This window comes from Cyclopterus lumpus, chromosome 20 (genome assembly GCF_009769545.1).
Source record: "Cyclopterus lumpus isolate fCycLum1 chromosome 20, fCycLum1.pri, whole genome shotgun sequence".
NCBI classification, from domain to species: Eukaryota; Metazoa; Chordata; class Actinopteri; order Perciformes; family Cyclopteridae; genus Cyclopterus; species Cyclopterus lumpus.
Genome location: NC_046985.1, coordinates 4,286,576 through 4,314,075, shown reverse-complemented (window position 1 = coordinate 4,314,075; position 27,500 = coordinate 4,286,576). Strand labels below are relative to the sequence as shown.

The 27,500-nt window shown below is 45.0% G+C and overlaps 2 protein-coding genes across 5 annotated transcripts in view; both read right to left on the bottom strand.

Moving 5' to 3' along the window:
• LOC117749601 (vasoactive intestinal polypeptide receptor 2-like) overlaps window positions 1-638 on the bottom strand; it is a 14,548-nt gene extending 13,910 nt beyond the window's left edge. Inside the window, exon 1 of one of the 3 annotated variants that reach the window (XM_034560244.1) lies at window positions 203-638. In XM_034560244.1, the coding sequence (XP_034416135.1) occupies window positions 203-259 (57 nt within the window). In that variant the 5' untranslated portion in view covers window positions 260-638. The remainder of the gene's footprint in view (window positions 1-202) is intronic. The other 2 variants (XM_034560245.1, XM_034560246.1) reach the window with 2 other exon arrangements.
• A 1,925-nt stretch (window positions 639-2,563) lies between these two features.
• LOC117749449 (disco-interacting protein 2 homolog C-like) overlaps window positions 2,564-27,500 on the bottom strand; it is a 32,103-nt gene continuing 7,166 nt past the window's right edge. Inside the window, exons 2-38 of one of the 2 annotated variants that reach the window (XM_034559994.1) lie at window positions 27,196-27,267; window positions 26,714-26,818; window positions 26,170-26,295; window positions 25,392-25,601; window positions 24,706-24,843; window positions 23,853-23,999; window positions 23,384-23,503; window positions 22,626-22,823; window positions 21,407-21,498; window positions 20,843-20,953; window positions 19,203-19,326; window positions 18,923-19,032; window positions 18,592-18,694; window positions 18,401-18,465; window positions 17,514-17,607; window positions 17,286-17,405; window positions 16,862-16,976; window positions 16,606-16,745; window positions 14,935-15,071; window positions 14,491-14,699; window positions 14,018-14,132; window positions 13,061-13,262; window positions 12,837-12,961; window positions 12,538-12,618; window positions 11,935-12,058; window positions 11,706-11,827; window positions 11,374-11,485; window positions 11,014-11,123; window positions 10,169-10,299; window positions 9,544-9,712; window positions 7,922-8,092; window positions 7,318-7,379; window positions 7,128-7,185; window positions 4,102-4,176; window positions 3,648-3,822; window positions 3,398-3,521; window positions 2,564-3,317 (exon numbers count right to left, since the gene is read on the bottom strand). In XM_034559994.1, coding sequence (XP_034415885.1) covers window positions 3,065-3,317; window positions 3,398-3,521; window positions 3,648-3,822; window positions 4,102-4,176; window positions 7,128-7,185; window positions 7,318-7,379; window positions 7,922-8,092; window positions 9,544-9,712; window positions 10,169-10,299; window positions 11,014-11,123; window positions 11,374-11,485; window positions 11,706-11,827; window positions 11,935-12,058; window positions 12,538-12,618; window positions 12,837-12,961; window positions 13,061-13,262; window positions 14,018-14,132; window positions 14,491-14,699; window positions 14,935-15,071; window positions 16,606-16,745; window positions 16,862-16,976; window positions 17,286-17,405; window positions 17,514-17,607; window positions 18,401-18,465; window positions 18,592-18,694; window positions 18,923-19,032; window positions 19,203-19,326; window positions 20,843-20,953; window positions 21,407-21,498; window positions 22,626-22,823; window positions 23,384-23,503; window positions 23,853-23,999; window positions 24,706-24,843; window positions 25,392-25,601; window positions 26,170-26,295; window positions 26,714-26,818; window positions 27,196-27,267 — 4,745 coding nt within the window. In that variant the 3' untranslated portion in view covers window positions 2,564-3,064. Of the gene's footprint in view, window positions 3,318-3,397; window positions 3,522-3,647; window positions 3,823-4,101; window positions 4,177-7,127; window positions 7,186-7,317; window positions 7,380-7,921; window positions 8,093-9,543; window positions 9,713-10,168; window positions 10,300-11,013; window positions 11,124-11,373; window positions 11,486-11,705; window positions 11,828-11,934; window positions 12,059-12,537; window positions 12,619-12,836; window positions 12,962-13,060; window positions 13,263-14,017; window positions 14,133-14,490; window positions 14,700-14,934; window positions 15,072-16,605; window positions 16,746-16,861; window positions 16,977-17,285; window positions 17,406-17,513; window positions 17,608-18,400; window positions 18,466-18,591; window positions 18,695-18,922; window positions 19,033-19,202; window positions 19,327-20,842; window positions 20,954-21,406; window positions 21,499-22,625; window positions 22,824-23,383; window positions 23,504-23,852; window positions 24,002-24,705; window positions 24,844-25,390; window positions 25,602-26,169; window positions 26,296-26,713; window positions 26,819-27,195; window positions 27,268-27,500 lie in introns of both variants that reach the window. The other variant, XM_034559995.1, reaches the window with a different exon arrangement.

Sequence of the window (27,500 nt, the reverse complement as noted above, 5' to 3'; positions counted from 1 at the left end):
TAGAGACTTAGATGGAACGAACTCACCCTGGACACCAATATAAACAATATAATACACATGTTTATGGCTTTAACTCCTCTTTAAATAAGGAAAACAGTGTTTTTATTAAAGGAATCACACGAATAATGGTAATAATAATAATGATAATGATAATAATAATGATAATAGTAAGAAGAAGAAGAAGAAGAAGAGAGAGACTCGCCGTGTGGATGAAGGTGAAGCCGAGCAGGAGCAGAGCGAGCCGGTGCGTAAAGGCCATCCTGGTCTCATGTCATCCGCTCACCTGAACGAAGCTCACCTGAACGAAGCTCACCTGAACGCCGCTCACCTGGCGGACATCCTCAACCGGAAGCACGTCCGCCGCAGCGAAACACCACTAAACTGAACTCTGGGAAGTTTTGTAGTTTTAACGCGTAAAAATCAATTGGCACGTTTGTTTTTGCAGCTTTACGCACGAATCCGGTCGTCACGTCTCCAAAAAGACTCGCATGTAATAAAAAATGTAAAAAACATCCCAAAATGTCCAAACGGACTCGAGCCGGTCGCGGGTTGAATGAAGAACCGGGACACTCCGGCGTGCGGAGTTAAAGTGAAGCGCTGGTCCGGTTCACTCTCAAACATGCGCGCGTCCCCGTCACACCCGGGACACCCCGGACGGATGCGCGCCCCCGCCGACCTGCAGGAGTGTTTTAATAAGAAGAAGCAGCGACGCCGTGTGGCGGAAGTCAGAACTTCTAACAAATACCGGATGAGGTTTGGTTTCCAATCTCTGGTCCGCAGACCCTCCGAGGGCCCCGAGTTTGGCTCCGGTGGTCCCGACGCACTTTATTTACTGTAGAAAGTAATTAAATTACTTTGCTCATTGGAAATAGACAGATTAAAAACTCCAAATGTGTGTTTAATAATAATAATACTAGTAATAATTGTGGCTTTCATGAAGTGAAACTCTCAGTGAAAAAAATCGGTGTTTGTTTATCCGTTTGTCACATTTCTCTAAATATGTTTTTGCGTTTGTAAACTTTTTTTGTTTACAGATATTAAAAATAGCCGATAAAATTAGACGGACTGGGAAAACTGGAGATGAGAAGAGAAGATACAAACTGTTTGGAGGAAAACATAAATACATTTTTTATTTTGACCGTCTTTGTCGTTAATCCATTAAAGTCCTTAAATCTCGTCTCAGACTTCAAAAAACATCTTTAAACTAATTTTCTTTCTGATATTTAAACTTTTATATATGTTGTGCTTTTATATGTTTATCTTTTTTCAGGGTTTGTTTCAACAGTAGAACTGTAGATATGAATAAGTATTTTTAATATAACATGAATTTCTCCATTACCAGCTTAAAGCTAAATTTAATGTATATAATTAATAACAATGTGAATCTTTTTAGGTTTAATAACCATGAAATGTATGTAAAGATATAGACAAAAATAATTCATAAACTTTAAAGCAGAAAAGTAATTAAACATGATAAAAAAAGGGTTTAAAGAAGAGTTTCACCTCAAGTCACATGATAACAATAACAACAATAACAACAACTGAACAATAATAAAGACGAGTCGTAGTTCTAGCCAATCAAAGCACTTTATTGCACTGTATAGTGTGACGGTGAGCCAATAGCAGGCTCTTATAAAAGTGTTATTTAATCTTTTTATCATGTGTACAAAACAAGTCACACACACTTGTACCGTACAAAATCAACACTATTTACATACAACACACACACACACACACACACACACACACACACACACACACAGGGACTGAATCTGCTACCAACAAACTGAGCGACTTTGTGATCTGCATAAAAAACGACGTCATCATGTTTTGAGACGCGAGTGAAGTCCCTTTAAATATTAATAATAATAATAATAATAATAATATTCTCAGTGTTTCAGGGACTCAATTTATCACGTTTACTGAAAATCATTTAGAGTGATAATTATGATTTAAAGGTGAAATACGTCACTTTTCTGCATCAGAACGTCTTAAAACCCGGACTAGACGTGTCTGAGGTGCGTTTCATTCGCTCACCTGACAGTCTGACTTGCTATCCAGTTTTTTACGTCACATTATTTTGATCGTATTTAATTATAATAATCAATAAATGCTAAAATAAATAAAACCTGCTGAACACCGAAGGAATCCTGACGAGGACCACAACTCCCATGATGCCGCGCTGCTCCACCAAACTACGTCTGTTGTTGTTGTTGTTTTGATTTAGAGCCCCCTAGTGGCAGAAAATGACATATTTTTAAAGAGTGCATTGTTTTTTATTTCGGATGCTAAAAACTAAAATAATTCATAGTTTCTTTTTCAGGACGTTTTCAGTTTTCAACATTATAAACTTTCAGGGTTTAAATCCTAAATTTAAAAAGTTTCTTATTTGTTCTTCTGCTGCGTGAATCACATTAAAACCATGTAAAACGTCCCTGACACACACACACATACACACACGCACACACGCACACACACACACACACACACACACACACACACACACACACACACACTGGGTGCAGGTGGAGAGCTGCATATAGGGGCTACTATACCTTATTGTGTTTTCGGTACCTCTCCATATAGATTATTATGTCTATGTACAATATTTATATTTTTTACAATTATCTGGCTGCCCCGGTTCTAATTTAAATTTAAATATTTTTTTGTTTTGTTGTTGTTGTTTTGATTGGACCAGTAAAACATGATGACAGATACCGTCTCTATTGATCTCTTTTCTACTTTTACCTCCTAAACACAGTGTTCCCCGAAGGCTTCCTACAGCGACGAGCTCAAACGGATCATCCCACCACTGAGCAAGCAAGCAATCAATCAATCAATCAATCAATCAATCAATCAATCAATCGACACAACTTTAAAGAAAACAGACGACTTAACGACACGCGCAGGTTCAAAAATACAGAACATTTGGATTCTGGGAAATAAATGAACAACAACGGCGAAATGCACGGCATGCTCGCTCACTCCCCAACACACAGACACACACACACACACACACACACACACACACACAAAGACACACAGACACACACACACACACAGGCTACATGTTGTAGGCCACGTAGATGGGGTCCAGCTGGTCCTGCAGGAAGCCGTCCCGCAGGTGCATGCGCTGCTTCTCGCCGCGGGAGTTGATCGGGATGACGCCGATGTCCGTCACCACGACGACGCCCACAATCAGGTAGTGCTCCTCCAGCACCGCCTTGGTCACCATGGGAACCAGGTCCAGGGCCTCCTGCTCGGAGCCCTCCAGCTCCACCACCACCACCAGCAGGTTGGTCCACGGGAAGACGGCGCTGAGGAGGGGGAGGGGTTGTTAGTCGACCTGGTGTTTTACCTGAGAGGGAGGGGGGAGGAGGGGGGGGGGGAGACCTACCACTCCATGATGCTCTTGTGGGCGCGGATGACGGAGGTCTCGATGTCGATGGGATGGTACCTCATCCCCCTCAGCTCCATGGCCTCCTCCAGAGCCCCCACCACGAACAGAGCATCATGCCTCTCTGGAGAGGCATGAAGAACATTTATTTAAACATTAAAAAGTTTCAGTGCAGTTTAAGGAATAAAATGCATGAATGTATTAATATCCCTGCGATGCGTTCCGGTGTGTTCCGGTGCGCCCCGCTCACCCCCGTTGGCGTCGGTGAGCTCGGTGCGCCGCAGGAAGCCCAGGTAGCCGGTCCGGGCCCAGACCGTCTGCGTGTCCCCGAAGCTCAGTCTGGAGTTGAAGTGGTCGGACTGCAGGACCTCCTCCCCGTAGCCGCTGTAGTACCCACTGCCGTTGTGGGCGCTGGTCACCCAGATCTGAAGCACAGGGGGGCCGTTATGTTACGTGTGTTTACATATATATATTTATTTATTTATTTATAATGTGTAAAGGGAAAAAAATAAAAAGGTATTAATAGAAAGATTAAAGAAGAGAATATTAAGAAAGAAAAGAAGAAACAAGAAAAAGTTAAAAGTCAGGAAAGAAAAACTGCGAAAGAATGAAACAAAGAAAACAACAACAACAAAAACAAAGAAAGAAAAGAAGATTTTAAAGATGAGGGAAAAAGCCCAAATAAACGAGGTTGTTCTCCGGACCTCTCCGAGGTGAGAGTCTCCCAGCGGCCCTTTGGTCTCTGGGTTGGCGATGATGACACGAACTCCAGGGAGGATCTGAAGACAACAACAACAACAACAACAACAAGCAGCTAAAATCAGTCTCCATGTGTTTACCTTTGATTCCAGTATGAAGACAACAAAACAAAAACAGATACAATAAAATAAATAATAGAACACAATAATGTTGTTAGCATTCAGGATATTTTAAACATAAATCGTTTATTTTATTTTAGATGTTTATTTTAGATAGATCTATCTATCTATAAATAGATATACGAGTAGGCAGGTTAGGACCAGCATGCACTGGGGCCTGTGTGTTCTTTCCGGAGGCGTCAATATGCTTTCTTTGTTTTTCGTGATAAATAAAACCGGGGCAACAAAGAATCGCTTGACGAGTTACCCACAATGCATCAGCTGGGTTTGACTTTGATGGAGCTGTTCAACACATCTGATAAAGGACCGGTGGACAGACGGCGTCCTCCCACACGCAGTGAGTCAACGTGACCGGCGGGTCGATCCCCGAGCTTCATGCTGTATTTATTAATGGAGCTGTCAATCACCGGTTCCTTCGGCTATTACAGGAAACATCGGTTCACGTCACGAAAGCACGAAGGAGGCTCAGTGTTTGTGGCCGAAGACGCTTTTACTTTATATTTTAAAGCCTTGTGAATAATAAACTGACTGGACTCGTTTAATGAAGGTTATGATGTCGTCCTCCTCCACCATCTAATAATTAATTAATACTAAAATAACTAAAAAAGTGAATTATCTTGAGTTTAAAAACAATCTTTTCATCATCACTCATTGTCTCTGCTCCACATTCAGTCTTCAGGGCTCTGACTCACTGGCTCACTGACTCACTGACTCATTGACGACTCTCTGACTCGCTGACTCACTGATGACTCACTGACTCGCTGACTCACTGACTCACTGACTCGCTGACTCACTGACTCACTGATGACTCACTGATGACTCGCTGACTCACTGACTCACTGATGACTCGCTGACTCACTGATGACTCACTGACTCACTGATGACTCACTGACGACTCGCTGACTCACTGACTCACTGATGACTCGCTGACTCACTGACTCGCTGACTCACTGATGACTCGCTGACTCACTGACTCACTGATTGACTCGCTGACTCGCTGACTCACTGATGACTCGCTGACTCACTGATGACTCACTGACTCACTGACTCACTGATGACTCGCTGACTCACTGACTCACTGATGACTCACTGACTCACTGACTCACTGATGACTCGCTGACTCGCTGACTCACTGACGACTCGCTGACTCGCTGACTCACTGATGACTCGCTGATGACTCGCTGACTCACTGACTCACTGATGACTCGCTGACTCACTGACTCACTGATGACTCGCTGACTCGCTGACTCACTGATGACTCGCTGACTCACTGACTCACTGACTCACTGATGACTCGCTGACTCGCTGACTCACTGATGACTCGCTGACTCACTGACTCACTGATGACTCACTGACTCACTGATGACTCGCTGACTCGCTGACTCACTGATGACTCGCTGACTCACTGATGACTCACTGACTCACTGACTCACTGATGACTCGCTGACTCACTGACTCACTGATGACTCACTGACTCGCTGACTCACTGACTCGCTGACTCACTGATGACTCGCTGATGACTCGCTGACTCACTGACTCACTGATGACTCGCTGACTCACTGACTCACTGATGACTCGCTGACTCGCTGACTCACTGATGACTCGCTGACTCACTGACTCACTGACTCACTGATGACTCGCTGACTCGCTGACTCACTGATGACTCGCTGACTCACTGACTCACTGATGACTCACTGACTCACTGATGACTCGCTGACTCGCTGACTCGCTGACTCGCTGACTCACTGACGACTCGCTGACTCACTGATGACTCACTGACTCACTGACTCACTGATGACTCGCTGACTCACTGATGACTCACTAGCTCACTGACTCACTGATGACTCGCTGACTCACTGATGACTCACTGACTCGCTGACTCGCTGACTCACTGATGACTCGCTGACTCACTGATGACTCGCTGACTCGCTGACTCACTGATGACTCACTGACTCACTGATGACTCGCTGACTCGCTGACTCACTGACTCACTGATGACTCGCTGACTCACTGACTCACTGACTCACTGATGACTCGCTGACTCACTGACTCACTGATGACTCACTGACTCGCTGACTCACTGACTCACTGATGACTCGCTGACTCACTGATGACTCACTGACTCACTGATGACTCACTGACTCACTGATGACTTGCTGACTCGCTGACTCACTGATGACTCGCTGACTCACTGACTCGCTGATGACTCGCTGACTCACTGACTCACTGACTCACTGATGACTCACTGACTCACTGATGACTCATTGACTCACTGATGACTTGCTGACTCGCTGACTCACTGACTCGCTGATGACTCGCTGACTCACTGACTCACTGATGACTCATTGACTCGCTGACTCGCTGACTCACTGACTCACTGACTCACTGATGACTCGCTGACTCACTGACTCACTGATGACTCACTGACTCACTGACTCACTGACTCACTGATGACTCACACTGACTCATTGATGACTTACTGACTCATTGATGACTCACTGACTCATTGATGACTCATTGATGACTCACTGACTCACTGACTCATTGACGACTCACTGACTTATTTAAAAGTCTTTGAGTCTTTTTAAAGAAACTTTAAACTGGAAGATTCTTGTTGAAAGTCTGTTTTTAAAGAAGATTGTGAGAGTTATCAGATAAGGAAAAGGAAGGACACCGGTTTGAAACCCTCCTGCATCATCCTCATCATCCTCATGATCCTCATCATCCTCCTCATCCTCCTCATCCTCCTCTTACCAGAGTGAGAGGGTTTTATTTCGGGGAGTTTTCTAATAAATGTAATTGAGTGCATTGAAACAGGTAAAGAGAAAGTTTTCCATGTTGACGTGACTCACCTTGCCGGACTCCATTAACGGCAGACTGTGAGGAGAACCTCTCTCCACCAGCCGAACCCTGAAACACACACACACACACACACACACACACACACACACACACGTCAGCACTCTGTCCGGTGAGGAGGAGGAAGATGATGAAAACGAGGGGGAGCAGAGGGGGGGGGGGGGGGGGGGGGGGGGGGGTTACCTGTCGTGACGCAGAGCTCTCATGTCCACGTACACGGTCGTGGGGTCCGGTCCCGACGTGCCCTGCAGCCAATCACAGCACAGACACGGTGAGCATGTGACCAGACAACACTTTTTATTGTTTTGGTGTCACTTAACAAAAAGGAACCAAATATTTAAAATGTTGAGCGTAAATAAAAGAAGACGTTTATTGTGCCAAGAAAATACATTTTGATTTAAAGCAGGAACTGATTCTACAACAGAATATATATAAACATCGAGAAAAATATTAAATAATTGTGTAAAAATATGTGCATCATTCTACAATAAATAACAATAAATAATTAAAAATATAAATGACAAATATGTTAAAAAAGATGTGCATTTTAATACAAAAAAACAACAAAAATAAATATGTATAAAAATGAAGAATAAATATGTAAAATTAGGGTATTATACTATAATATCTAACAATAATAAATATTTTAAAAAAATAAAAAAATATGTGTAATATACTAAGATATCTAATAACAATAAATACAAATATATAACTACTAAATATGTCAAATGTGTGTATTATACAACAATATGTCTATTGTGAGGGTGATGAAGAGCAGGCATGTCACCTGGAGGCAGATGGCCAGGTTGACTCTGCAGCCGAAGGCCGTGCTGACGGATCTCGGGTGAAGGCCGAGGTCTTTGAAGAGCTTCGAGAAGGAGTGCGTGAGCGACATCCTGGGCCTCTCCTCCGCCACCACCACGCAGGCCCGGACCCGGGACAGGTCCAGACCCCGAGCCTGGACCAGAGACGGGAGACACACCATGTTATATATGTGTTTTATACGTTTACAGGAATGAGAAATGATTCATACACATATATATATATATATATATATATACACACACACACACACGTTTGGCAGGTTTATGTGTTTTTTTCCCGCAGAGGCATTGATATGATATATATCTTAAAATATATGTGAAAATATAAATCATAAATATGTAAAAAATAACTGCATTATTCTACAATATGTTACAACAAGAAATATAAATAATAATATGTAAATAATATACTAAAAATATATTACAACAATTAATATGTACAAATATAAATAATAAATATGTAAAAATATGTGCATTATATGACAATATACTATAACAATTAATATATAAAATATAAATAATAAATATGTGCATTACACTACAAATATAACAATTAATTTGTAAAAATATAAACTAATATTTTCTCAACTGTATCAGTGTGAAAGCAATATGAGAGCAGAGCAACCTGCTGCTGTTAAAGGTGACTAACGTTTGATTCCTCAGGAGAGGATGGAGGGAGGTTTTATATTCTCTATATTATGTGATTATCCTGTCTTATTAAAACCAGAGAGGAGAAGTTGTGTGTTATGCTCCTTGAACAACATTCTGCGCTCGGCCTTCAGCCTTTAAAGATTAAAGATAATGACTCAGATGAACTCTGCTGTGACCAATCAGAGGCGAGTCCTCCGGCGTCCGCAGACAGAGTTTATTAGTTTATCTGTTTATTAGTGTCCAGCTGGAGGCTGACGTGACAGGTGACCAGAGTTTTAAAACATATGAGATCCATCCGACGGTCCTTGAACGCATCGTGTGTGTGTGTGTGTGTGTGTGTGTGTGTGTGACGAACGCTTCCGTCGGAAAGATTATTCTTATCTTATTAAAAAAAATACTATATTTAATGTCATTTAAAATCTCACTCCGAATAAACAGTTTCCTTTAATCAGATTGTGTAAAAAACATTAAAGTCTGAGCTCCTCAGCCATGTGACAATAAATTAGAGAAACTTTGACTGAACTTCAGGAAGTGAGGAGAGGAGAGGAGAAGAGAGGAGAAGACAGGAGAGGAGAGGAGAGGAGAGGAGAGGAGAAGACAGGAGAGGAGAGGAGAGGAGAGGAGAGGAGAGAAGAGAGGACAAGAGAGGAGAGGAGATTCTCTCTTTTTTGAATGATTTATGTCATAATAACTGAGGTACTCTGCACTGAATACGTGTTCTAGTTCTACTTCTAGTCGCGATGGTTCCGTTTCCAAAGAGGAGCAGGACTTTTATTTTGAAAAAACAAGACCACAGAGCAGAAATAAACAGCTCCGGTCCACTGGGTCCCGATGCAGTGGGAGGTTCAGAGGTCAGGACCCCCTGGTGGCTGAAAATGTTTTTGAACGATGCAGAAAATAAGCGTTCGCACGCCTCGACATGCCGGCCGCTGACCTTGAGCGCCTCGGTCTGCAGGCCGAGTCCTTTGGTGCACAGCTCCATGACGCTGTAGGAGCAGAAGGTGTCTCGCACCCTCAGCTGGCTGACGGCCAGCAGCCACAGCGCCGGGTTGGACTCCAGCTCCACCGGCGGGATCAGGATGGACTGGTGGCCCGAGTACACGCTGCAGAGCACACGGCACGCCTTCCTTTAATGCATTCGCTCTATTCAAGTAACCACGGGGATCATTCATTTGTAATATTCATAATGCAAAACGGACACGTTGTGGACACCCGGGCTCGGCGACTAAGAAACACGACACAAACAAGCAGGTGTTGAGTTTGAATGAAAGATGAGTTGCATTGTGGGAAATGTAGGATCTGGTGTTTTTCAGCCGCTTGTTAAGTCAATATTGATTGAATTAAGTTGACATGTTGAACTTTATTGACACGTCCGTCAGTTACGGAGCGACGACGTGACTCATGAGGAGTCTTTGTGTCTTTTAGCTCCACCACCTCTCGAAGGAAATATCATGTGTCTCTTTAGCGGCTGCAGATAAACAAAGAGATTAAACTCAAACACCAGATTTTAAATTAAATATCGAAAACTACATTTGTTTAGTTCTTCCAGAGCCACCGACCTGCAGAGGCACCAGAGGACGAAGCCGAGGCCGCAGTACGGATCCAGACAGATGGCCACTTCTCTGGACGGGTACAACTCACACTGCAGCTTCACCGACCGGCAGAAGGCTCCAACGGCATTGTGGGACATCTGGAGAGAGAGGGGAGGGGGGGGGGGGGGGGGGGTGGGGGGGACACACAACAACAACAACACAAACACACATGAACAACATGTCGTAGTTGGATGTTTATCAGGATCAAACACAACTTAAAGTTACTAAGAGGAACTTTTCATGAAGTGTAGTCTGGGTCTGTCCACAGTGGACTGGTCTCTGCTGGATCTGGGTCTGTCCACAGTGGACTGGTCTCTGCTGGATCTGGGTCTGTCCACAGTGGACTGGTCTCTGCTGGATCTGGGTCTGTCCACAGTGGACTGGTCTCTGCTGGATCTGGGTCTGTCCACAGTGGACTGGTCTCTGCTAGATCTGGATCTGGTCTCTGCTAGAGTCTGAGCTGAAGGAGGTTCTGGTGAACCTGCATGATGTCATCTGGTTTCACCAGAATCCGACCCCGGTGGCTCCGATGAGGAGCTTTGAGAAGAACTCTCTAGAACCAGACCCTCTTCTCTCTGGTGGTCTGTTTACTGATGGAGGTCTAGAGAGGTCTACACTGAGACTGGTTCAGGACCAGATAAAGATCCTCACAGTAACTTTAAATAAATGCATCTGTATTTCCTCCACTGAAAATTATAGTTCAGTGTGTGTGTGTGTGTGTGTGTGTGTGTGTGTGTGTGTGTGTGTGTGTGTGTGTGTGTGTGTGTGGACCGTGATGAATGGACTGATGGCCGAGGAGGATTAACGCTGACCTGAACTCCGGCCAGCATGCCGGTCGTGGACACGCTGAAGTCCAGATAAGCCAGACCGTCGGGGTTGGTGGGCTTAAAGAGAGCTGGAGGCTTCTTCTTTGGCAGGTCATCTGCAGCACACACACACACACACACACACACACACACACACGCACACACACACACACACGTTTTGTTACTTTGACTGAAAGACAAACATACATAAACCACACACACTTTTATCTTATATGAGACAGAAAGTTGCATCATCAGTTGCGTCATTTCCTGTCTCCAAACTACAGCTGTAAAACCCGCTGCGCTAACACCCGCACTCTCACGGTTGAGGTTAAAGGTTAAAGGTTAAAGGTCAGAGTTCGGTACCCGTGTCGAGGACGGGCGGCCAGTTCCTGATGTCCACGGTGGCCGTGGCCTCTTTGGAGCGCAGCAGCTTGCAGATGACGGCCGTGGTCATCACGCAGGCCGAGTGGCTGACCTGCAATAATATAATATAATATAATATAATATAATATAATATAAGCCTTTATGGATCCCAAGAAATAATGATGTACAAATAGAGAAAAGAACAACATAATATATAAATAAAAAATGGGTATCTGCGTTTTTTAAGCTCATGAAATGATTTATTTTAAATTTAAAATAAAAACAAATACACTAATAGATTTTAAAATCAGTCGGCAGAAACATGGACTCACCTCCACGATCATCTTGACGGTCGGCAGCGTGGTGGAGATGTTCTGAGGGTGAGGCGGTCGCACCGTGATGGGAACGCAGCCGGCGTACAGGGAGCCGTAGAAGGCTGCAATCAGATCAATACCTGCACACACACACACACACACACACACACACACACACACACACACACTGTGAGGATCAGCTCAGCCTCGTTGCTGTGTGAGTGAAGCAGCGTCCTCTCTCTCTGACCTGGTGGGTAGACCAGAGCCACGTGGTCTCCCTCCTGCAGACCGGCTCTCTCCATCAGCAGAGCCGCCACTCGCTCCGCCCTCTTGTGGAGCTGCAGACAGGTGAGGGAGCTGGACACCGCCCCCTGCAGGACGGGGAGAAAACTTGGGTCATTTGCGCCACTTTAAATATTTAAACAAAGACGTATTTCCGCCGAGACGACATTATTTTTAAATGTTGATGGAGCATCGAAATTAATCCAAACAGAATAGAAGCATTTTAAAAAGTTGCTCGCTTGACTTTTTTCAACAAATCCTCAAATTAAATATATATACATATACTGTGAGATTACAGGTCATATTTATTGGAAAACTCAGGCTCTAAATAATAAAGACAGGAAACGCTGTCACTTAGTGCCAACGACAACATCAACACAAATTATATTTAAAAAAAACACTTAAAAACAAGTAAAATCAATGAAGAAAAAGTGTTTTTGCTTATAATAAGTTAAATAAAAATGCATGTATTTCATAGTATTAGGAAGTGCTCCCTCCTGTGATGTGTAACATGACAGTGTGTGTGTGTGTGTGTGTGTGTGTGTGTGTGTGTGGGGGGGGTCGGTACCCGGGAGCTGAGCAGGGTGTAGAGGACGTGGTCCGGTGTGGTCTGAGCCCTCCACTGCAGAACCTCCGACAGGAACAGGAACTGAAACACACGTCAGAGCTTCATGGCGTCGCACGAGCATCACACCCGTAACTTTACCTGAAGCATTACAGGCTGCAAACACTGGACAATTTGATATCCCACAATGCAAATGCGGTAGCTGTTGGTCAATAATGCTTCAAAGGTCGTTAAAAACACTTTTTAAAATGTATTTAAAATTGTTTCAGCTCTAATCTTGTTTTTAAATCTCGTAGCCAAGCTTTTTTATTTTTTGTGTCTCTCACCTGGTCGTTGTCGTCCGTTTGTCCCAAATCTCTCCCGCTGGCCTGAGCGATCCTCTTCCCCGACACCAGATTCCCCACCATCACAGAGGCAGGTCCGATCTCTGCAGCACACACACACACACACACACACACACACACACACATTAACAACCACCAGACACATGAACACTTGTGTCTTGCTTCAAGCAGCCGGTTCCCACCTGGTTGTTTCTGCCGTGGTTTGGGCAGGTTGGTGACGCAGGTGTGGGGGCACATGAGCACGTTGCAGGGGTGCAGCCCCCCCTCCAGGTACAGCTGCTTGATCTCCGACAGGTGGATGCCACCCAGAGGGGTCTTGGGCAGAGTGTTGGCCGGGACCAGAGACAGGCAGAACACGCCCACCCCGTGGATACTGTCGATGGCCTGAGAGACACAATGGATGTTTACAGAGAAGGGAAGCTGCATTCTCTCTACTGACCACCAGGGGGCGACTCCTCTGGTTGTATAGAAGTCTATGCTTCATGTGTTAAAGCTGCATTCTCTCTACTGACCACCAGGGGGCGACTCCTCTGGTTGTATAGAAGTCTATGATTCATGTGTTAAAACTGCATTCTTTCTCCTGACCACCAGGGGGCGACTCCTCTGGTTGTATAGAAGTCTATGATTCATGTGTTAAAGCTGCATTCTTTCTCCTGACCACCAGGGGGCGACTCCTCTGGTTGTATAGAAGTCTATGCTTCATGTGTTAAAGCTGCATTCTCTCTCCTGACCACCAGGGGGTGACTCCTCTGGTTGTATAGAAGTCTATGATTCATGTGTTAAAGCTGCATTCTTTCTCCTGACCACCAGGGGGCGACTCCTCTGGTTGTATAGAAGTCTATGCTTCATGTGTTAAAGCTGCATTCTCTCTACTGACCACCAGGGGGCGACTCCTCTGGTTGTATAAAAGTCTATGCTTCATGTGTTAAAGCTGCATTCTCTCTACTGCCCACCAGGGGGCGACTCCTCTGGTTGTATAGAAGTCTATTTTATACATATGAATTACTGATTAAAAGTAAATAAAAAAACATCCATAAATACGTTTTAATTGACCATATGTACCCTTTTTTTTAACTTGAAAACTTTCTGGAAGCCTTTGGTTTTTAGTTCTCGGGGTTCTAAGCAGGTGAGCGACGCACCTGCAGGACGCGGCTCATCCACTGGAAGCTGTCCTCCTCGGTGGAGTCGGGCCGCTGCTCCGCCACCACCACGATCCTCTCGTCCCTCAGCACCGTCACAGAGAAGACCGCTATCCTGGGGGGGGGGACAGGCGGCGCTAAATAGCAGAAGATACTCCACTGCAGGTAAAACCCACGTATTCAAAAAGTAGTCTCTACGAAATGTACTTAAAGTAAAAGTGTTGATTGATCATTAGAGTACTATCTGATCGTGTATGTTGCTTTAAATCATAAAAAAAACAAATAAGACTCCTTTATCAACTAAATCAACTAAAAACTGTGCAATAAAAATATTGTAATCCTATTTATTTATTTTTTTAAAACAGCGTGTGCGTATATATATTTACTGTATTTATTGTTCGCTTTTATTTTACGTTAACTTTATTATTATCAATATGTTATGTAAGTCACTATAACCCCGGCCCCCCCCTCACCTGCCCCTGTAGACGAACTTCATGGGCTCCACCGCCAGCGCCGTGGCAACGATGTCGTCGGCGTTGTGCCGCCGCCCGCTCACCATGATGAGCCCGTCCATCTTCCCTGTGATGAAGACGAGGCCGCCGGGGCCGATGAAGCCCAGCAGGCCGGTCCGCACAAAGGCGTACTCGCTGACCAGACCGCCGCTGGAGCTCACCGGGTAGACCTGCACACACACACACACACACACACACACACACACACACACACAATATAATATTTTTCTGGACTTTAAGCACATTAATTTAAATTTTTTATGTTTTCCTTTTCCAACACCAAAGCTGATTCCTTGTGTGTGTAAAAATAAGATTCTGACTGGGAAGTTTACAAACAAACACACACACACACACACACGCACACACACACACCCCCCACACACACACACACACACACACACACACCTCGAAGGTGTTCTTGGTCATGCCGGTGAGGCCGTAGTAGGAGGTTCCGGTGGCGATGGAGCAGACGCAGAACTCTCCGATCTCATCGGTCTGACAGAGCTGAGGGACGCCTTCTGGTTTCACCACACACACCAGGCCTGGGGGGGAGAGAGAGAGAGAGAGAGAGAGACAGAGACAGGGAGGGAAACACAGGGTTAACACCTTAACAGCGCCTTAAGGAACACACGTCTTAAAGTTGTTTAAAGAACACACGTCTTAAAGTTGTCTTAAAGTTTAAAGAACACACGTCTTAAAGTTGTTTAAAGAACACACGTCTTAAAGTTGTTTAAGGAACACACGTCTTAAAGTTGTTTAAAGAACACACGTCTTAAAGTTTGAAGAACACACGTCTTAAAGTTTAAGGAACACACGTCTTAAAGTTTGAAGAACACACGTCTTAAAGTTGTTTAAGGAACACACGTCTTAAAGTTGTTTAAAGAACACACGTCTTAAAGTTTGAAGAACACACGTCTTAAAGTTGTCTTAAAGTTGTTTAAAGAACACACGTCTTAAAGTTTGAAGAACACACGTCTTAAAGTTTAAGGAACACACGTCTTAAAGTTTAAGGAACACACGTCTTAAAGTTTGAAGAACACACGTCTTAAAGTTGTCTTAAAGTTGTTTAAAGAACACACGTCTTAAAGTTTGAAGAACACACGTCTTAAAGTTGTTTAAAGAACACACGTCTTAAAGTTGTCTTAAAGTTGTTTAAGGAACACACGTCTTAAAGTTTGAAGAACACACATCTTAAAGTTGTCTTAAAGTTGTTTAAAGAACACACGTCTTAAAGTTTGAAGAACACACGTCTTAAAGTTGTTTAAAGAACACACGTCTTAAAGTTGTCTTAAAGTTGTTTAAGGAACACACGTCTTAAAGTTTGAAGAACACACGTCTTAAAGTTTAAGGAACACACGTCTTAAAGTTTAAGGAACACACGTCTTAAAGTTTGAAGAACACACGTCTTAAAGTTTGAAGAACACACGTCTTAAAGTTTGAAGAACACACGTCTTAAAGTTTAAGGAACACACGTCTTAAAGTTGTCTTAAAGTTGTTTAAGGAACACATGTCTTAAAGTTTAAGGAACACACGTCCTAAAGTTGTTGAAGTTGTTCAAGCTTCTTAAACGTCTTTCTATGACACTAAGCTGAAGACCCCGTGTTGCTCCACAGTCACCTGGAAACATAATCTGCCGACTCGTCGATATTGAAACGAGGGCTGGCTGCAGCGCTAATTGGGCGTCTAGCAGGTTTAATTGGATCCCGATGAGACGGAGCGCTGAGGATGACGAGGAATCACATCTTCACATCATTTCTTTATGAATAAAAACGTCTGCGTGACCCCGAAAAAACTAATTTCACGATTTAATGGACTTAATGGATTTTCCGCCATTCGGTGCGTGAAAACAGAGAAAACCTCCCGAGATTAAAGTAAAACATTGAGTAGAGAAACGTGGATGTTCTGTCAAGATAATAGAAACGTTCTTTAAAACTAAAACACGTTGAGTTTTTCTCATAAATTCTCGACCGTAATCTCAGAGAATAGTCCTTTTTTTTCTCGTAAATTTAAAGCTTTAATATTTCTCTGAATGTGCCACACACACACACACACACACACACACACACACACACGTACCTCCAGGTGCGACGGTGCCGACGTCCTGCACCGTGAGCACTGAGAGCCGTTCCTCCGTGTCCACCCTGACGACCCCGTAGGTCAGACCCTGCATGGACAGGACGCCTCGACCCGGAGGCTGGCTGCTGTCCTCCACCGGCCTGAACACACACACACACACACACACACACACACAGACATAATAATAAGCGTCAGAATGTTGTTTATTGTCACCCACGTGTTTATGAAGTTTATTTGTGTGTGTGTGTGTGTGTACCTCCTGATGGCCACGGTCAGGGCCTCCGGCGAGCTGGCACAGGGACAGATGACGTCTGCTCGCAGCCCTTTGGTCTGGAAGACGTTGAGGAAGGCGTCGCAGGAGGAGATGGACCCTGACGACACATTCAGAGGCTCAACTACTTCACCGGAGACACCAAACGGGAACCAGACACTGAACTACGTCAACAGAGACCGGCGCTTTAGAAGCTTCCGCCTGAATAACGGCGTTACTGTAAAACATGCTACGCTACCGGAAGGTGACATTGTCACGGTTACGTCTTCCACTGTGATGGACACATCCCGCTCTATTCCCGGCTTTGACCCAGTTTGTCCCTCCACCCCCAGAGAGTTTATCCATTTCCCTGACGTTCTCTATGTCCCTGAACGCCTCTCCACCCCCTACCCCCCCGTGTGGCCCTTACAGGGGTTTGAGCCGTCGGCCACCAGCAGCATGCGCAGCGAGCTCAGGTTGATGTCCTTCTGGTCCTTGTGGGCCACCAGAGCCCAGTGCATGTCCCTGGACTTCACACAGCCCACCTTGGCTGCAGAGGGGAGGGGAGGTAGGGGGGAGGGACATTAGCATTTACTCTTTGTGACGGACAGGTGAGAGGAGACAAAGACTGTGTGTGGGGGAGGTGTGCGTGTCCGACCTTTGTACTGGCAGACCTTCTGGATCCACGACAGAGGGTTGACCTTCATCAGCGAGTAGGGCACACTGATCACGTGCATCATGTTCATCACACTCTGCATGACACACACACACACACACACACACACACACACACGCGCAAAAAGGGTTATTTCATTTTTTTTTCTCACAAAATTATCCATTTTATCTTCTATATTTGTGTCTATTTTACAAGATATTATCAGGGTCATATATGCATTGTGTTTTTAAATCAAATTAATTGCTAAATGGAAAAAATAACTCTTTCTCTAGCTCCAGGTTAATTAATTTGGATATTTTTGTATCTACATAAAAGGAAATGTCATAAATAATCAAATTAATGGAAAATGCAATGAACTGTTCAGCTTTAAATTCGACTAAACTTACAATTTTCTTAACATTTAAAATGTTTCCAACATTGTGTTAAATAATAATGCTGCTTTACTTCCTTCCACACCACGACAAATATTTAGATCAGTGCGTCTAACTTTCATGCACTTTAAAAGTCCGTTCAATCTGTCAACAAAATAAAAGTCGAAACTTTAGTCCCGACTTTTTACCTCCCATTCTCCTCTCCGTTCTCCCCCCCCCCCGTTCTCTCCCCGTTCTCTCCCCGTTCTCTCCCCCTGTTCTCCCCCCGTTCTCCCCCCTTCTCTCCCCATTCTCCCCCTCCGTTCTCCCCCCCGTTCTCTCACCGTTCTCCCCCCCTGTTCTCCTCCTGTTCTCCCCCCGTTCTCCCCCATTCTCCCCCCATTCTCCCCCCGTTCTCCCCCATTCTCTCCCCATTCTCTCCCCATTCTTTCCCCATTCTCCCCCTGTTCTCCCCCCCCCATTCTCTCCCCATTCTCCCCCTGTTCTCCCCCTGCTCACCGTCAGGATGCCGTTCCACAGGCCCACGTCCTTCTTGAAGTCCAGAACGTTCACAATGGTTTCCGCTACAGACGGAGAACAGAGACAGAAGACAACGTTACATCACGAAACGCTGAGCTGGAGGCTCTGGACTGTGTGTGTGTGTGTGTCTGTGTGTGTGTGTGTGTGTGTGTGCGTGTGTGTGTGCATACCCTCGGTGTAGCTGCAGCTCTGGGTGAGAGCCTGGCAGTGTGTGAGCAGAGCGATCCTCGTCACCGTGACTCCCAACACGCTGCCGTCCTTACAGGTTTTATACTGAGGAGAGAACGTATGAAATCCATATAAATATATATAAATACATATAAATATATTGTGCAGTGTCATGTGTTCATTTTCTAACAAAGCTTCACTTCCTTACGTTCAGTCAAAGTTTCTCTGATTTCTCTGTTGTCACATGACTGTTGGTCTCACATGAGTGTGTGTGTGTGTGTGTGTGTGTGTGTGTGTGTGTGTGTGTGTGTGTGTGTGTGTGTGTCAGCTCACCTCTATGTACGCTGTGTCGTTGTTGGCATCTTTGATGTGGGGGAACCAGTCTCTGGGGGGTTTGGAGAGATGCTTAGACTCCGTCACGTACCACAGCAGCTTGGGCCAACCTTTATTTACAAGTTTATTTACACAAGACAAGATTATTTATGGGAATAATAAAATAGAGAAAAATGTAAAAACTGATTCTCTTTCACTCACACATAAACTTGCAGACATCTTGTACGTTATACTGTACTTCCTCCCAGGTACATAGTATACTCCCCACCCACCCACCTACCTTTGAACTGAGGGATCTCTCCTGTGGCGCTCTTGGGAAGTCCCTTGTGACAGGCGTCACTGGTCAGCGCCACGGTGACGCCACAGCTGCCCAGCAGGAACCCAATCTGCTGACTGCCGGCATCCTATTGGACGATATAGGGAGATACAAAGATAAACTCACGGTCACTCATTTTCACTGAGCAGAGCCTGAACGCATCATCATGTAACTGAAGTGAACCTCCGCTGGTTCTCCGTTAGCGCTGCTGCTAACGTTACTAGCTAACGTTACTAGCTCTCCTCTAGTTGGTCTAAACACTGATTGGTTGTTTACAAAATCACATGATCAGAGACTAGAGAAACATCTATGATGTCCTGATCACATGTTCTACTGATCACATGTTCTCATGATCACATGTTCTACTGATCGCATGTTCTACTGATCACATGTTCTCATGATCACATGTTCTACTGATCGCATGTTCTACTGATCACATGTTCTACTGATCACATGTTCTCATGATCACATGTTCTACTGATCACATGTTCTAATGTTCTACTGATCACATGTTCTAATGTTCTACTGATCACATGTTCTCATGATCACATGTTCTACTGATCGCATGTTCTACTGATCACATGTTCTACTGATCACATGTTCTCATGATCACATGTTCTACTGATCACATGTTCTAATGTTCTACTGATCACATGTTCTAATGTTCTACTGATCACATGTTCTACTGATGGCATGTTCTACTGTTCTACTGATCACATGTTCTCATGATCAGATGTTCTACTGGTCACATGATCACATGTTCTACTGATCACATGTTCTACTGATCACATGTTCTACTGGTCACATGATCACATGTTCTACTGATCACATGTTCTCATGATCACATGATCTACTGGTCACATGATCACATGTTCTACTGATCACATGTTCTCATGATCACATGTTCTACTGGTCACATGTTCTACTGATCACATGTTCTCATGATCACATGTTCTACTGGTCACATGTTCTACTGATCACATGTTCTACTGATCACATGTTCACATGATCACATGTTCACATGTTCTAATGATCACATGTTCTACTGATCACATGTTCTCATGATCACATGTTCTACTGGTCACATGTTCTACTGATCACATGATCACATGATCACATGTTCTACTGATCACATGTTCTACTGATCACATGTTCTCATGATCACATGTTCTACTGGTCACATGTTCTACTGATCACATGTTCTCATGATCACATGTTCTCATGATCACATGTTCTACTGATCACATGATCACATGATCACATGTTCTACTGATCACATGTTCTACTGATCACATGTTCACATGATCACATGTTCACATGTTCTAATGATCACATGTTCTACTGATCACATGTTCTCATGATCACATGTTCTCATGATCACATGTTCTATTGATCACATGTTCTCATGATCACATGTTCTCATGATCACATGTTCTACTGGTCACATGATCACATGTTCTATTGGTCACATGATCACATGTTCTACTGGATACTGGAGGATAAAACTTGATTTACTCTGTGATGGTTAACAGCAGCTATAGATCAGCTCCAGAGCATTTGATTCTTTGAGGTTAAAACACATTGAGGTGGGATTCATTGAGTACCTTGCGACTTAGGGGGACCTCTATGGGAACAGGGACCACCTCAGCCAGCAGACAGCCGTAGAAGGCCACCATGAAGGCCACGGGGTCGTTGTTAGGAAACACCAACGCCACCTGGGAGAGAGAGTAGGGAGATAAACCGGGGTCAGAGTTTATAAACCAGGGTCAGAGTTTATAAACCAGGGTCAGAGATAAACTGGCGTCAGAGTTTATAAACCAGGGTCAGTCATAAACCGGGGTCAGACATAAACAGAGGTCAGACATAAACCGGGGTCAGTCATAAACCGGGGTCAGACATAAACCGGGGTCAGTCATAAACCGGGGTCAGACATAAACCGGGGTCAGTCATAAACCGGGGTCAGACATAAACCGGGGTCAGTCATAAACCGGGGTCAGTCATAAACCGGGGTCAGACATAAACCAGGGTCAGAGATGAAAAAAAACTAAACACATTTAATAAATTAGATAATGTGGACAAACAAAGTAGAAACAATGCTGAGCGAGACAGCGGGGGAGGAGTCATTGTGGGGGAGGAGTCAGGTACACCGTGGGGGAGGAGTCACTCACCCGATCACCCGGCCGGACCATTGGCTCCTGTTTGCTGCCCAGTTTGTGGAGGATATTGTACGCAAGTTTGATGCTGCGAGACCACAGCTTTCCTGAAGGGAGCAGGACACAGGAGACAAGGGAGAGAGGGAGGAAGTGGAAGGAAGGAGGGAAGAAAGAAGGAAGAAAGTGAGGAGTGAGAGTGGTGGAGCGAGAGGAAGGGAGGAGAAAGAGCAAGGGAGAAGAGAGAGAGGGATGGAGATAGGGAGGGGGGAGAAAGAGGAAGGGGGAAGAGAGAGAGGAAGAGAGGGATGGAGAGGAAGGGAGGAGAAAGAGAAAGGGAGAAGAGAGAGGGATGAGATAGGGAGGGAGGAGAAAGAGGAAGGGGGGAGAGAGAGAGGAAGAGAGGGATGGAGAGAGGAAGGGAGGAGAAAGAGAAAGGGAGAAGAGAGAGGGATGAGATAGGGAGGTGAAAGAGGAAGGGGGAAGAGAGGGATGGAGAGAGGAAGGGAGGAGAAAGAGAAAGGGAGAAGAGAGAGGGATGAGATAGGGAGGTGAAAGAGGAAGGGGGAAGCGAGGGATGGAGAGAGGGAGGGAGGAGAGACAGAGAGAGAAACAGAGAGAGGAAAGGAGGAGAGACAGAGAGAGAGACAGAGAGAGAGAGAGTGGAAAGAATGAGAGAGGGAAAGAGGGATGGAGAGAGGGAGGGAGGAGAGAGAGAAACACAGAGAGAGAGAGAGGGAAGGAGGCGAGACAGAGAGAGAGAGAGAGGAAAGGAGGAGAGAGAGAGAGAGGTGGGGGAAAAGGAGAGAGAGGGAAAGAGGGATGGAGAGAGGGAGGGAGGAGAGACAGAGAGAGAAACAGAGAGAGGAAAGGAGGAGAGACAGAGAGAGAGACAGAGAGAGAGAGAGTGGAAAGAATGAGAGAGGGAAAGAGGGATGGAGAGAGGGAGGGAGGAGAGAGAGAAACACAGAGAGAGAGGGAAGGAGGCGAGACAGAGAGAGAGAGAGAGGAAAGGAGGAGAGAGAGAGAGAGGTGGGGGAAGAAGGAGAGAGAGGGAAAGAGGGATGGAGAGAGGGAGGGAGGAGAGAGAGAAACAGAGAGAGAGAGGGAAGGAGGAGAGAGAGGGAAAGAGAGAGAGAAACGTCGACAGTGTTTCCTTCCAGTGTGACTGGGATCAGCAGAATGAGAGCCGATCAACAAGGTGACCGATTGGTCCGATCGGTGGGCGTGGCCTCACCGTATGTGAGGACGTAGAGGGGCTTCCCCGCCGTGTCCAGGCTGGTGAGGCAGGGGGCTTTCGGGGAGATGGTCCCCCAGCGCTGCAGCGCCGCCTCCAGGGACGGAGGCCAGTTGGTGACCACGCCCAGCGCCTCGCCGCGGACCGGCATCATCTCCGCCCCCTCCGGCCGCGGCTGGTTGGGGTCCGGCTGCTGGACTGGAGACGAGGGACACGGGACAGCGCCGTCAGCCCACGTGGGGACGGCGAGGACGCAGACAGCGCTAACGCTTTCTGAGCACGTGCAGAGACATGAATACTTTCCCTTTGATATTTAGTTTGAGACGTGGAGACAGTCCCCAAGGCCTCAGTGAAATAAAACTGCGATTGTACCTCCCAGTACGCAGGAGCTGCTGGTTTACTGCTCATGTTGGTTTGTGTTATGGTGAGACTTTGGTGCAAAGTAAAACCACTGTTTTTGTGAATGGAGTCTGGTTCCCCGTGAGAAAGGTAAAGAGGTGAAGATATTCACTTAAACTGAGTCTAAAATACGTCCTCTACTTATACACTGTAGTAATACACTGACGAGGTAGAAGTACCTCACACAACCTGAACTGTCCCTTTAGCACCTCCACAGAATGAGCTGAAAAACACCAGGAGAACGCGGCGGTTCTCGCGCATCACTCATGACCCCAAAAGCATGACGGGGGGGGGATTGGAGAACTTAATAAAAAAAATAAAATAAATGCAGACAGACAGAATCAAAGACGGTTTCTAACCCTCCAGAAGTTCATCAAAGTCATCGACAAAGAACTCCCTCAGCGGAGGTCTGCGCGGCTGCTTCAGCGTGTTCACAAGCTGCTGGATTTTAGCTGACACGCGACTGCTGACTGGAACACCTGTAAGAACCACCCACACACACACAGTTTGGTTGTTCGCTCGGCAGCTCGCTGATCGACCTCAAGTGTTTGCGTCTGCACGTCGCGTTGCTTAGCAACGAGCCTCGGCCTGAACAAAAAGCTTCCTCTGCTTCGAGAGTCACGGCAAAGGTTTTTTTTTTTTCTCAAGGTCAAATGTCGACTGCACGATTGTGAAGCACGCTGAAAAAAGAACAGGTCAAATCAAATTTTTATTTAATTTTAAATAACGCGGCGGTCCAAATCTGAGCTCCTTTTTTTTTTTGTTGGTGTTTTTGTTGTTGTTGTTGTTGTTGTTTTTATTCCCCCGGCTAACGGTGCGGACTCTTACCGTCGCCCGTCTCCATGCGCTCGGCGTTGCCGTACTTCTGCGTGTTCCTGGCGATGGTGCCCATGTTGGCCATGCGGTGGCGCTCGGGGCGCGAGTGGGAGGAGTCTGACGAGTAGCCCGTCACGTCCGGAGGGGCCGAGTGGTTCTCTGGAGGGAATCAGGCAGACGGACAACGGACGTGACAGATTTGTTTGTTTGTTTATCACTTAATGTTATTACGTCATGTCTGTTGTCTCTGTGTTTATTGTCACGCACCAATCATCAAGCCAAATTGTTTCAAAATAAAAGTTCCTATCCAGCCCGAAGTCACTTTTAGTTTCCATAGAAAATCTACTGTTTTCATTCATTATTTATTTATTTTAAAACATTTTCTTTCTTTTTTTTATTCATCTATGTTTTTGCTTTATTCAAACTATTTGAACTGTAAAAAAATTAACTTTATTAAAAGCTCATTTTAGGGCTCAAAAGACAATTCAGTGATTCCTTCGACAGAAATATCCAGAAATAAATAATAAAACTAATAATTTCATATTTATTTAAATAATAATATTTATTTTTAGAGCACATTTTAGACAGACCATGCAGATCAAAGTGCTGAACATTATAAAACGAACACCGTAGCGTTTTTAAGTGTTTAAAAAATAGAAAAAATATATAATTTATTTAATATGGTATCAAAGTGTTTAAAGGCATAAACGGTCATTTGAAAGAAGCATGTGGGACTTTTAAGGTCCTGAAATAAATCAGTGTCACATTCACTCTTCATCAGATCACTTTGATCATCAATCATCAAAATAAGAGCGCCGTTTCTCCTAAAATATTTGACTCGTATTTATAAATATTAAAGACGTACCGTCCGACTCCAGCGGCGGAGGCCACAGCATGTCGGACCCAAACTCACAGGAGCGCCGCAGAGACCCTCCGTTCTCCGCGACGCTCAACGCTCCCTTCCTCTTCAGGGACAGGTGGCCGATACCTGGAGAGAGACACACGCACACACACGCATACACGCACACACGCACACACACACACACACGCTGAATCTGAATGCGTCTTGTTTGATAAGAAGAAAAAGCTTCTATTTTTCAAAGTAAAAGTATCGGGCAAATAATTTTTTTGTGTGACGGAACTCAAGAATAAAACTGGGATTATTAGTGAAAAACGTTAAACCATAAACAACCTTAATGTGCCGTATTTACATGATTAAATATATAAAAATAATATGTACTGTATAACAAATAACACAAAACAAGATATTTGGAAATATACATCATGTGCAGAAAAGCTGTTCTAACTTTATAAAAGGTTTTACATTTGCAAAAAAAAATCTCTTAGTGATTAAAATGAATAGAACTAATATACGTATATAGTTTTTAGGAGCCACATCCATTAAAAAAACAGATGCTTTTATTGTGTAGGGACCACACTTTCTCTCACCGTGGTGCGACTGCGACAGGTGGCTCTGCTGGTGGTGCAGCTGGCCCAGGTGTGTGTGCCCCATGTGTGTGTGTCCCAGGTGCGTGTGCGCCAGGTGCGAGATGTGCGTGTGCGCCAGCGAGTCGGCCAGCCGCCCCGCGTTGCCGCTGCCGCCGCTCTGAGTGGACGAGGACGAGGAGGAGGTGGAGCCCAGGTGGGCGGGGCCCAGGTGGGACGGGCGGCTCATCCAGTGCTCCATGCCGGACATGTCGTCACCGGGCCCCGCCTCCTCCTCCGAGCCCGACGAGGAGTCTGAGCACAGGGGCGAGAGGCCTGGTGACAACAACAACAACAACAACAACAACTTTATTTAGATGGCACCTTTAAAAACAGAGTTTATAGAGCTTTGACAGACAAATTGAAACCAAGAATAAAATAACATATTTAAATGTAATATTACAATTTAATATTACAATTAATTAAAAAGAAAAGTTAAATTATATAAAATATATATTTTTAAATATTAAAATGAGTTAAGTTAAATTAAATTATTAAATTAAATAAAGTTAAATAAGATGCCGAGATTCAACATTTAAGTAACGGAACGTCGTGGAAAGATTTGTTTTCTTTGATTAAACGTCAGCGAATTACCACTGAAGGAAATGATTAAACCTCCTTCATTAAAATCCAATCAACTGTGGCAAAAAGTTCAATTTAAATATTTTAAAATTGATCAACATTTGATGAAACATCACAATTTTAAGCTTCGTTTCGACTGCTTTTTGTGACGGAAGCGTGATGTGTTCAAAGACCGTAGGAAAAGATGAAAATCTGGCGATAATGAGAGTTTTTACAGCTTCTGGCTGATAAAAAGGCGTCGTGTGTGTTACTGTGTCGTCACCTGGAGGCGTGTATGCGTCCATGGAGGTCTGCACCACCAGCGAGCGCCTCTTGGAAGGCATCGGCACCGCCACCTTGCGCTCCACGTGGCGCGCCAGCACGGCCTGCACCGCCTCGCTGTGGACGTCTGAGCAAAGAGACACAATTATACATTCATTCATTCAATTATTCATTCATTCATTCACACAACAAAGGCAAATATTATATATTAGCCATGAACGAGCTTTGAGGAGCTTTAAGAAGAACTCTATAGAAACAGGCCATCTTTTCTCTGATGGCCTGTTTACTGATGGAGGTCTATAGAGGACCAGGACTACACTGAGATCTATAGAGGACAAGGACAAGACTGAGATCTATCTATAAAAGGACCAGGACTGAACTGAGGTCTATAGAGAACCGGGACTACACTGAGACTGGTTCAGGACCAGGTAACGGTTCCCCTCAGTAGCTTTCAGTCGACGTGGATTGGACCGCTCAGTGAAACGACTATCTGGAGGCAGAATGATTGACAGCCGCGTGGAGCTGCAGGTCTTCTTCTCTCTCACCTGATCGGTAGCGCTCGTCTCTGGTGCCGGAGGTTCGCCGCCGGTGGAAACGGGCCGCAGAGGGGGGGCCGAGTGGGGCCCGATGAGACATGGGCCCCTCCATACCTACAGAGGCAAGCGGGCCAGCAGACGGACACAGACACACACACACACACACACGCACACACACACACACACAGACATACATTTATATAGACACACACAGATATGCACATACGCGTTTGACAGAAAGCAGTAAATACAGTACAGAAAAAAAGGAGGAAGAAAACGAACATGAGGATGATTTGAAAATCGGCAGAAAAATAAAAAATTTCTGACATTATGAAGCAAAATAAATCATTTGAAATACAACTTAAAGTGAAATCCTAACAGCGTGGTCTTAGTGTGAGACTGAGGAAGGTCCAAACCCATGTGTGTGTGTGTGTGTGTGTGTGTGTGTGTGTGTCGGGGAGGAGTGGGGGGGTCAGAGGTTGCTAAGTTACCTCTCGCATGTGGAACAAAAGCCCTGATCAGTTTGGACCTCTTCTTCTCATAACCCTTCTGAGTGATGTCGCCTGCAAACAGATGGAGATAGATAGAGAGTGAGAGAGACGGCGGCGGCGGCTGCTGCCTTCTGCTTACTTATTTATTATTGTTAATCCACTCATTAAATAACGTATAATAACATCTTTTGTGGTTACTTAAATCTTTTTAATTTTGTGTTTTTGAGCGCCATCGTCACGCAGCCTCGCCGTCTCTCCCAGTCTGTCAACGTCTCTGTCTAGACGGTTAATTAAAGATAAAAAAA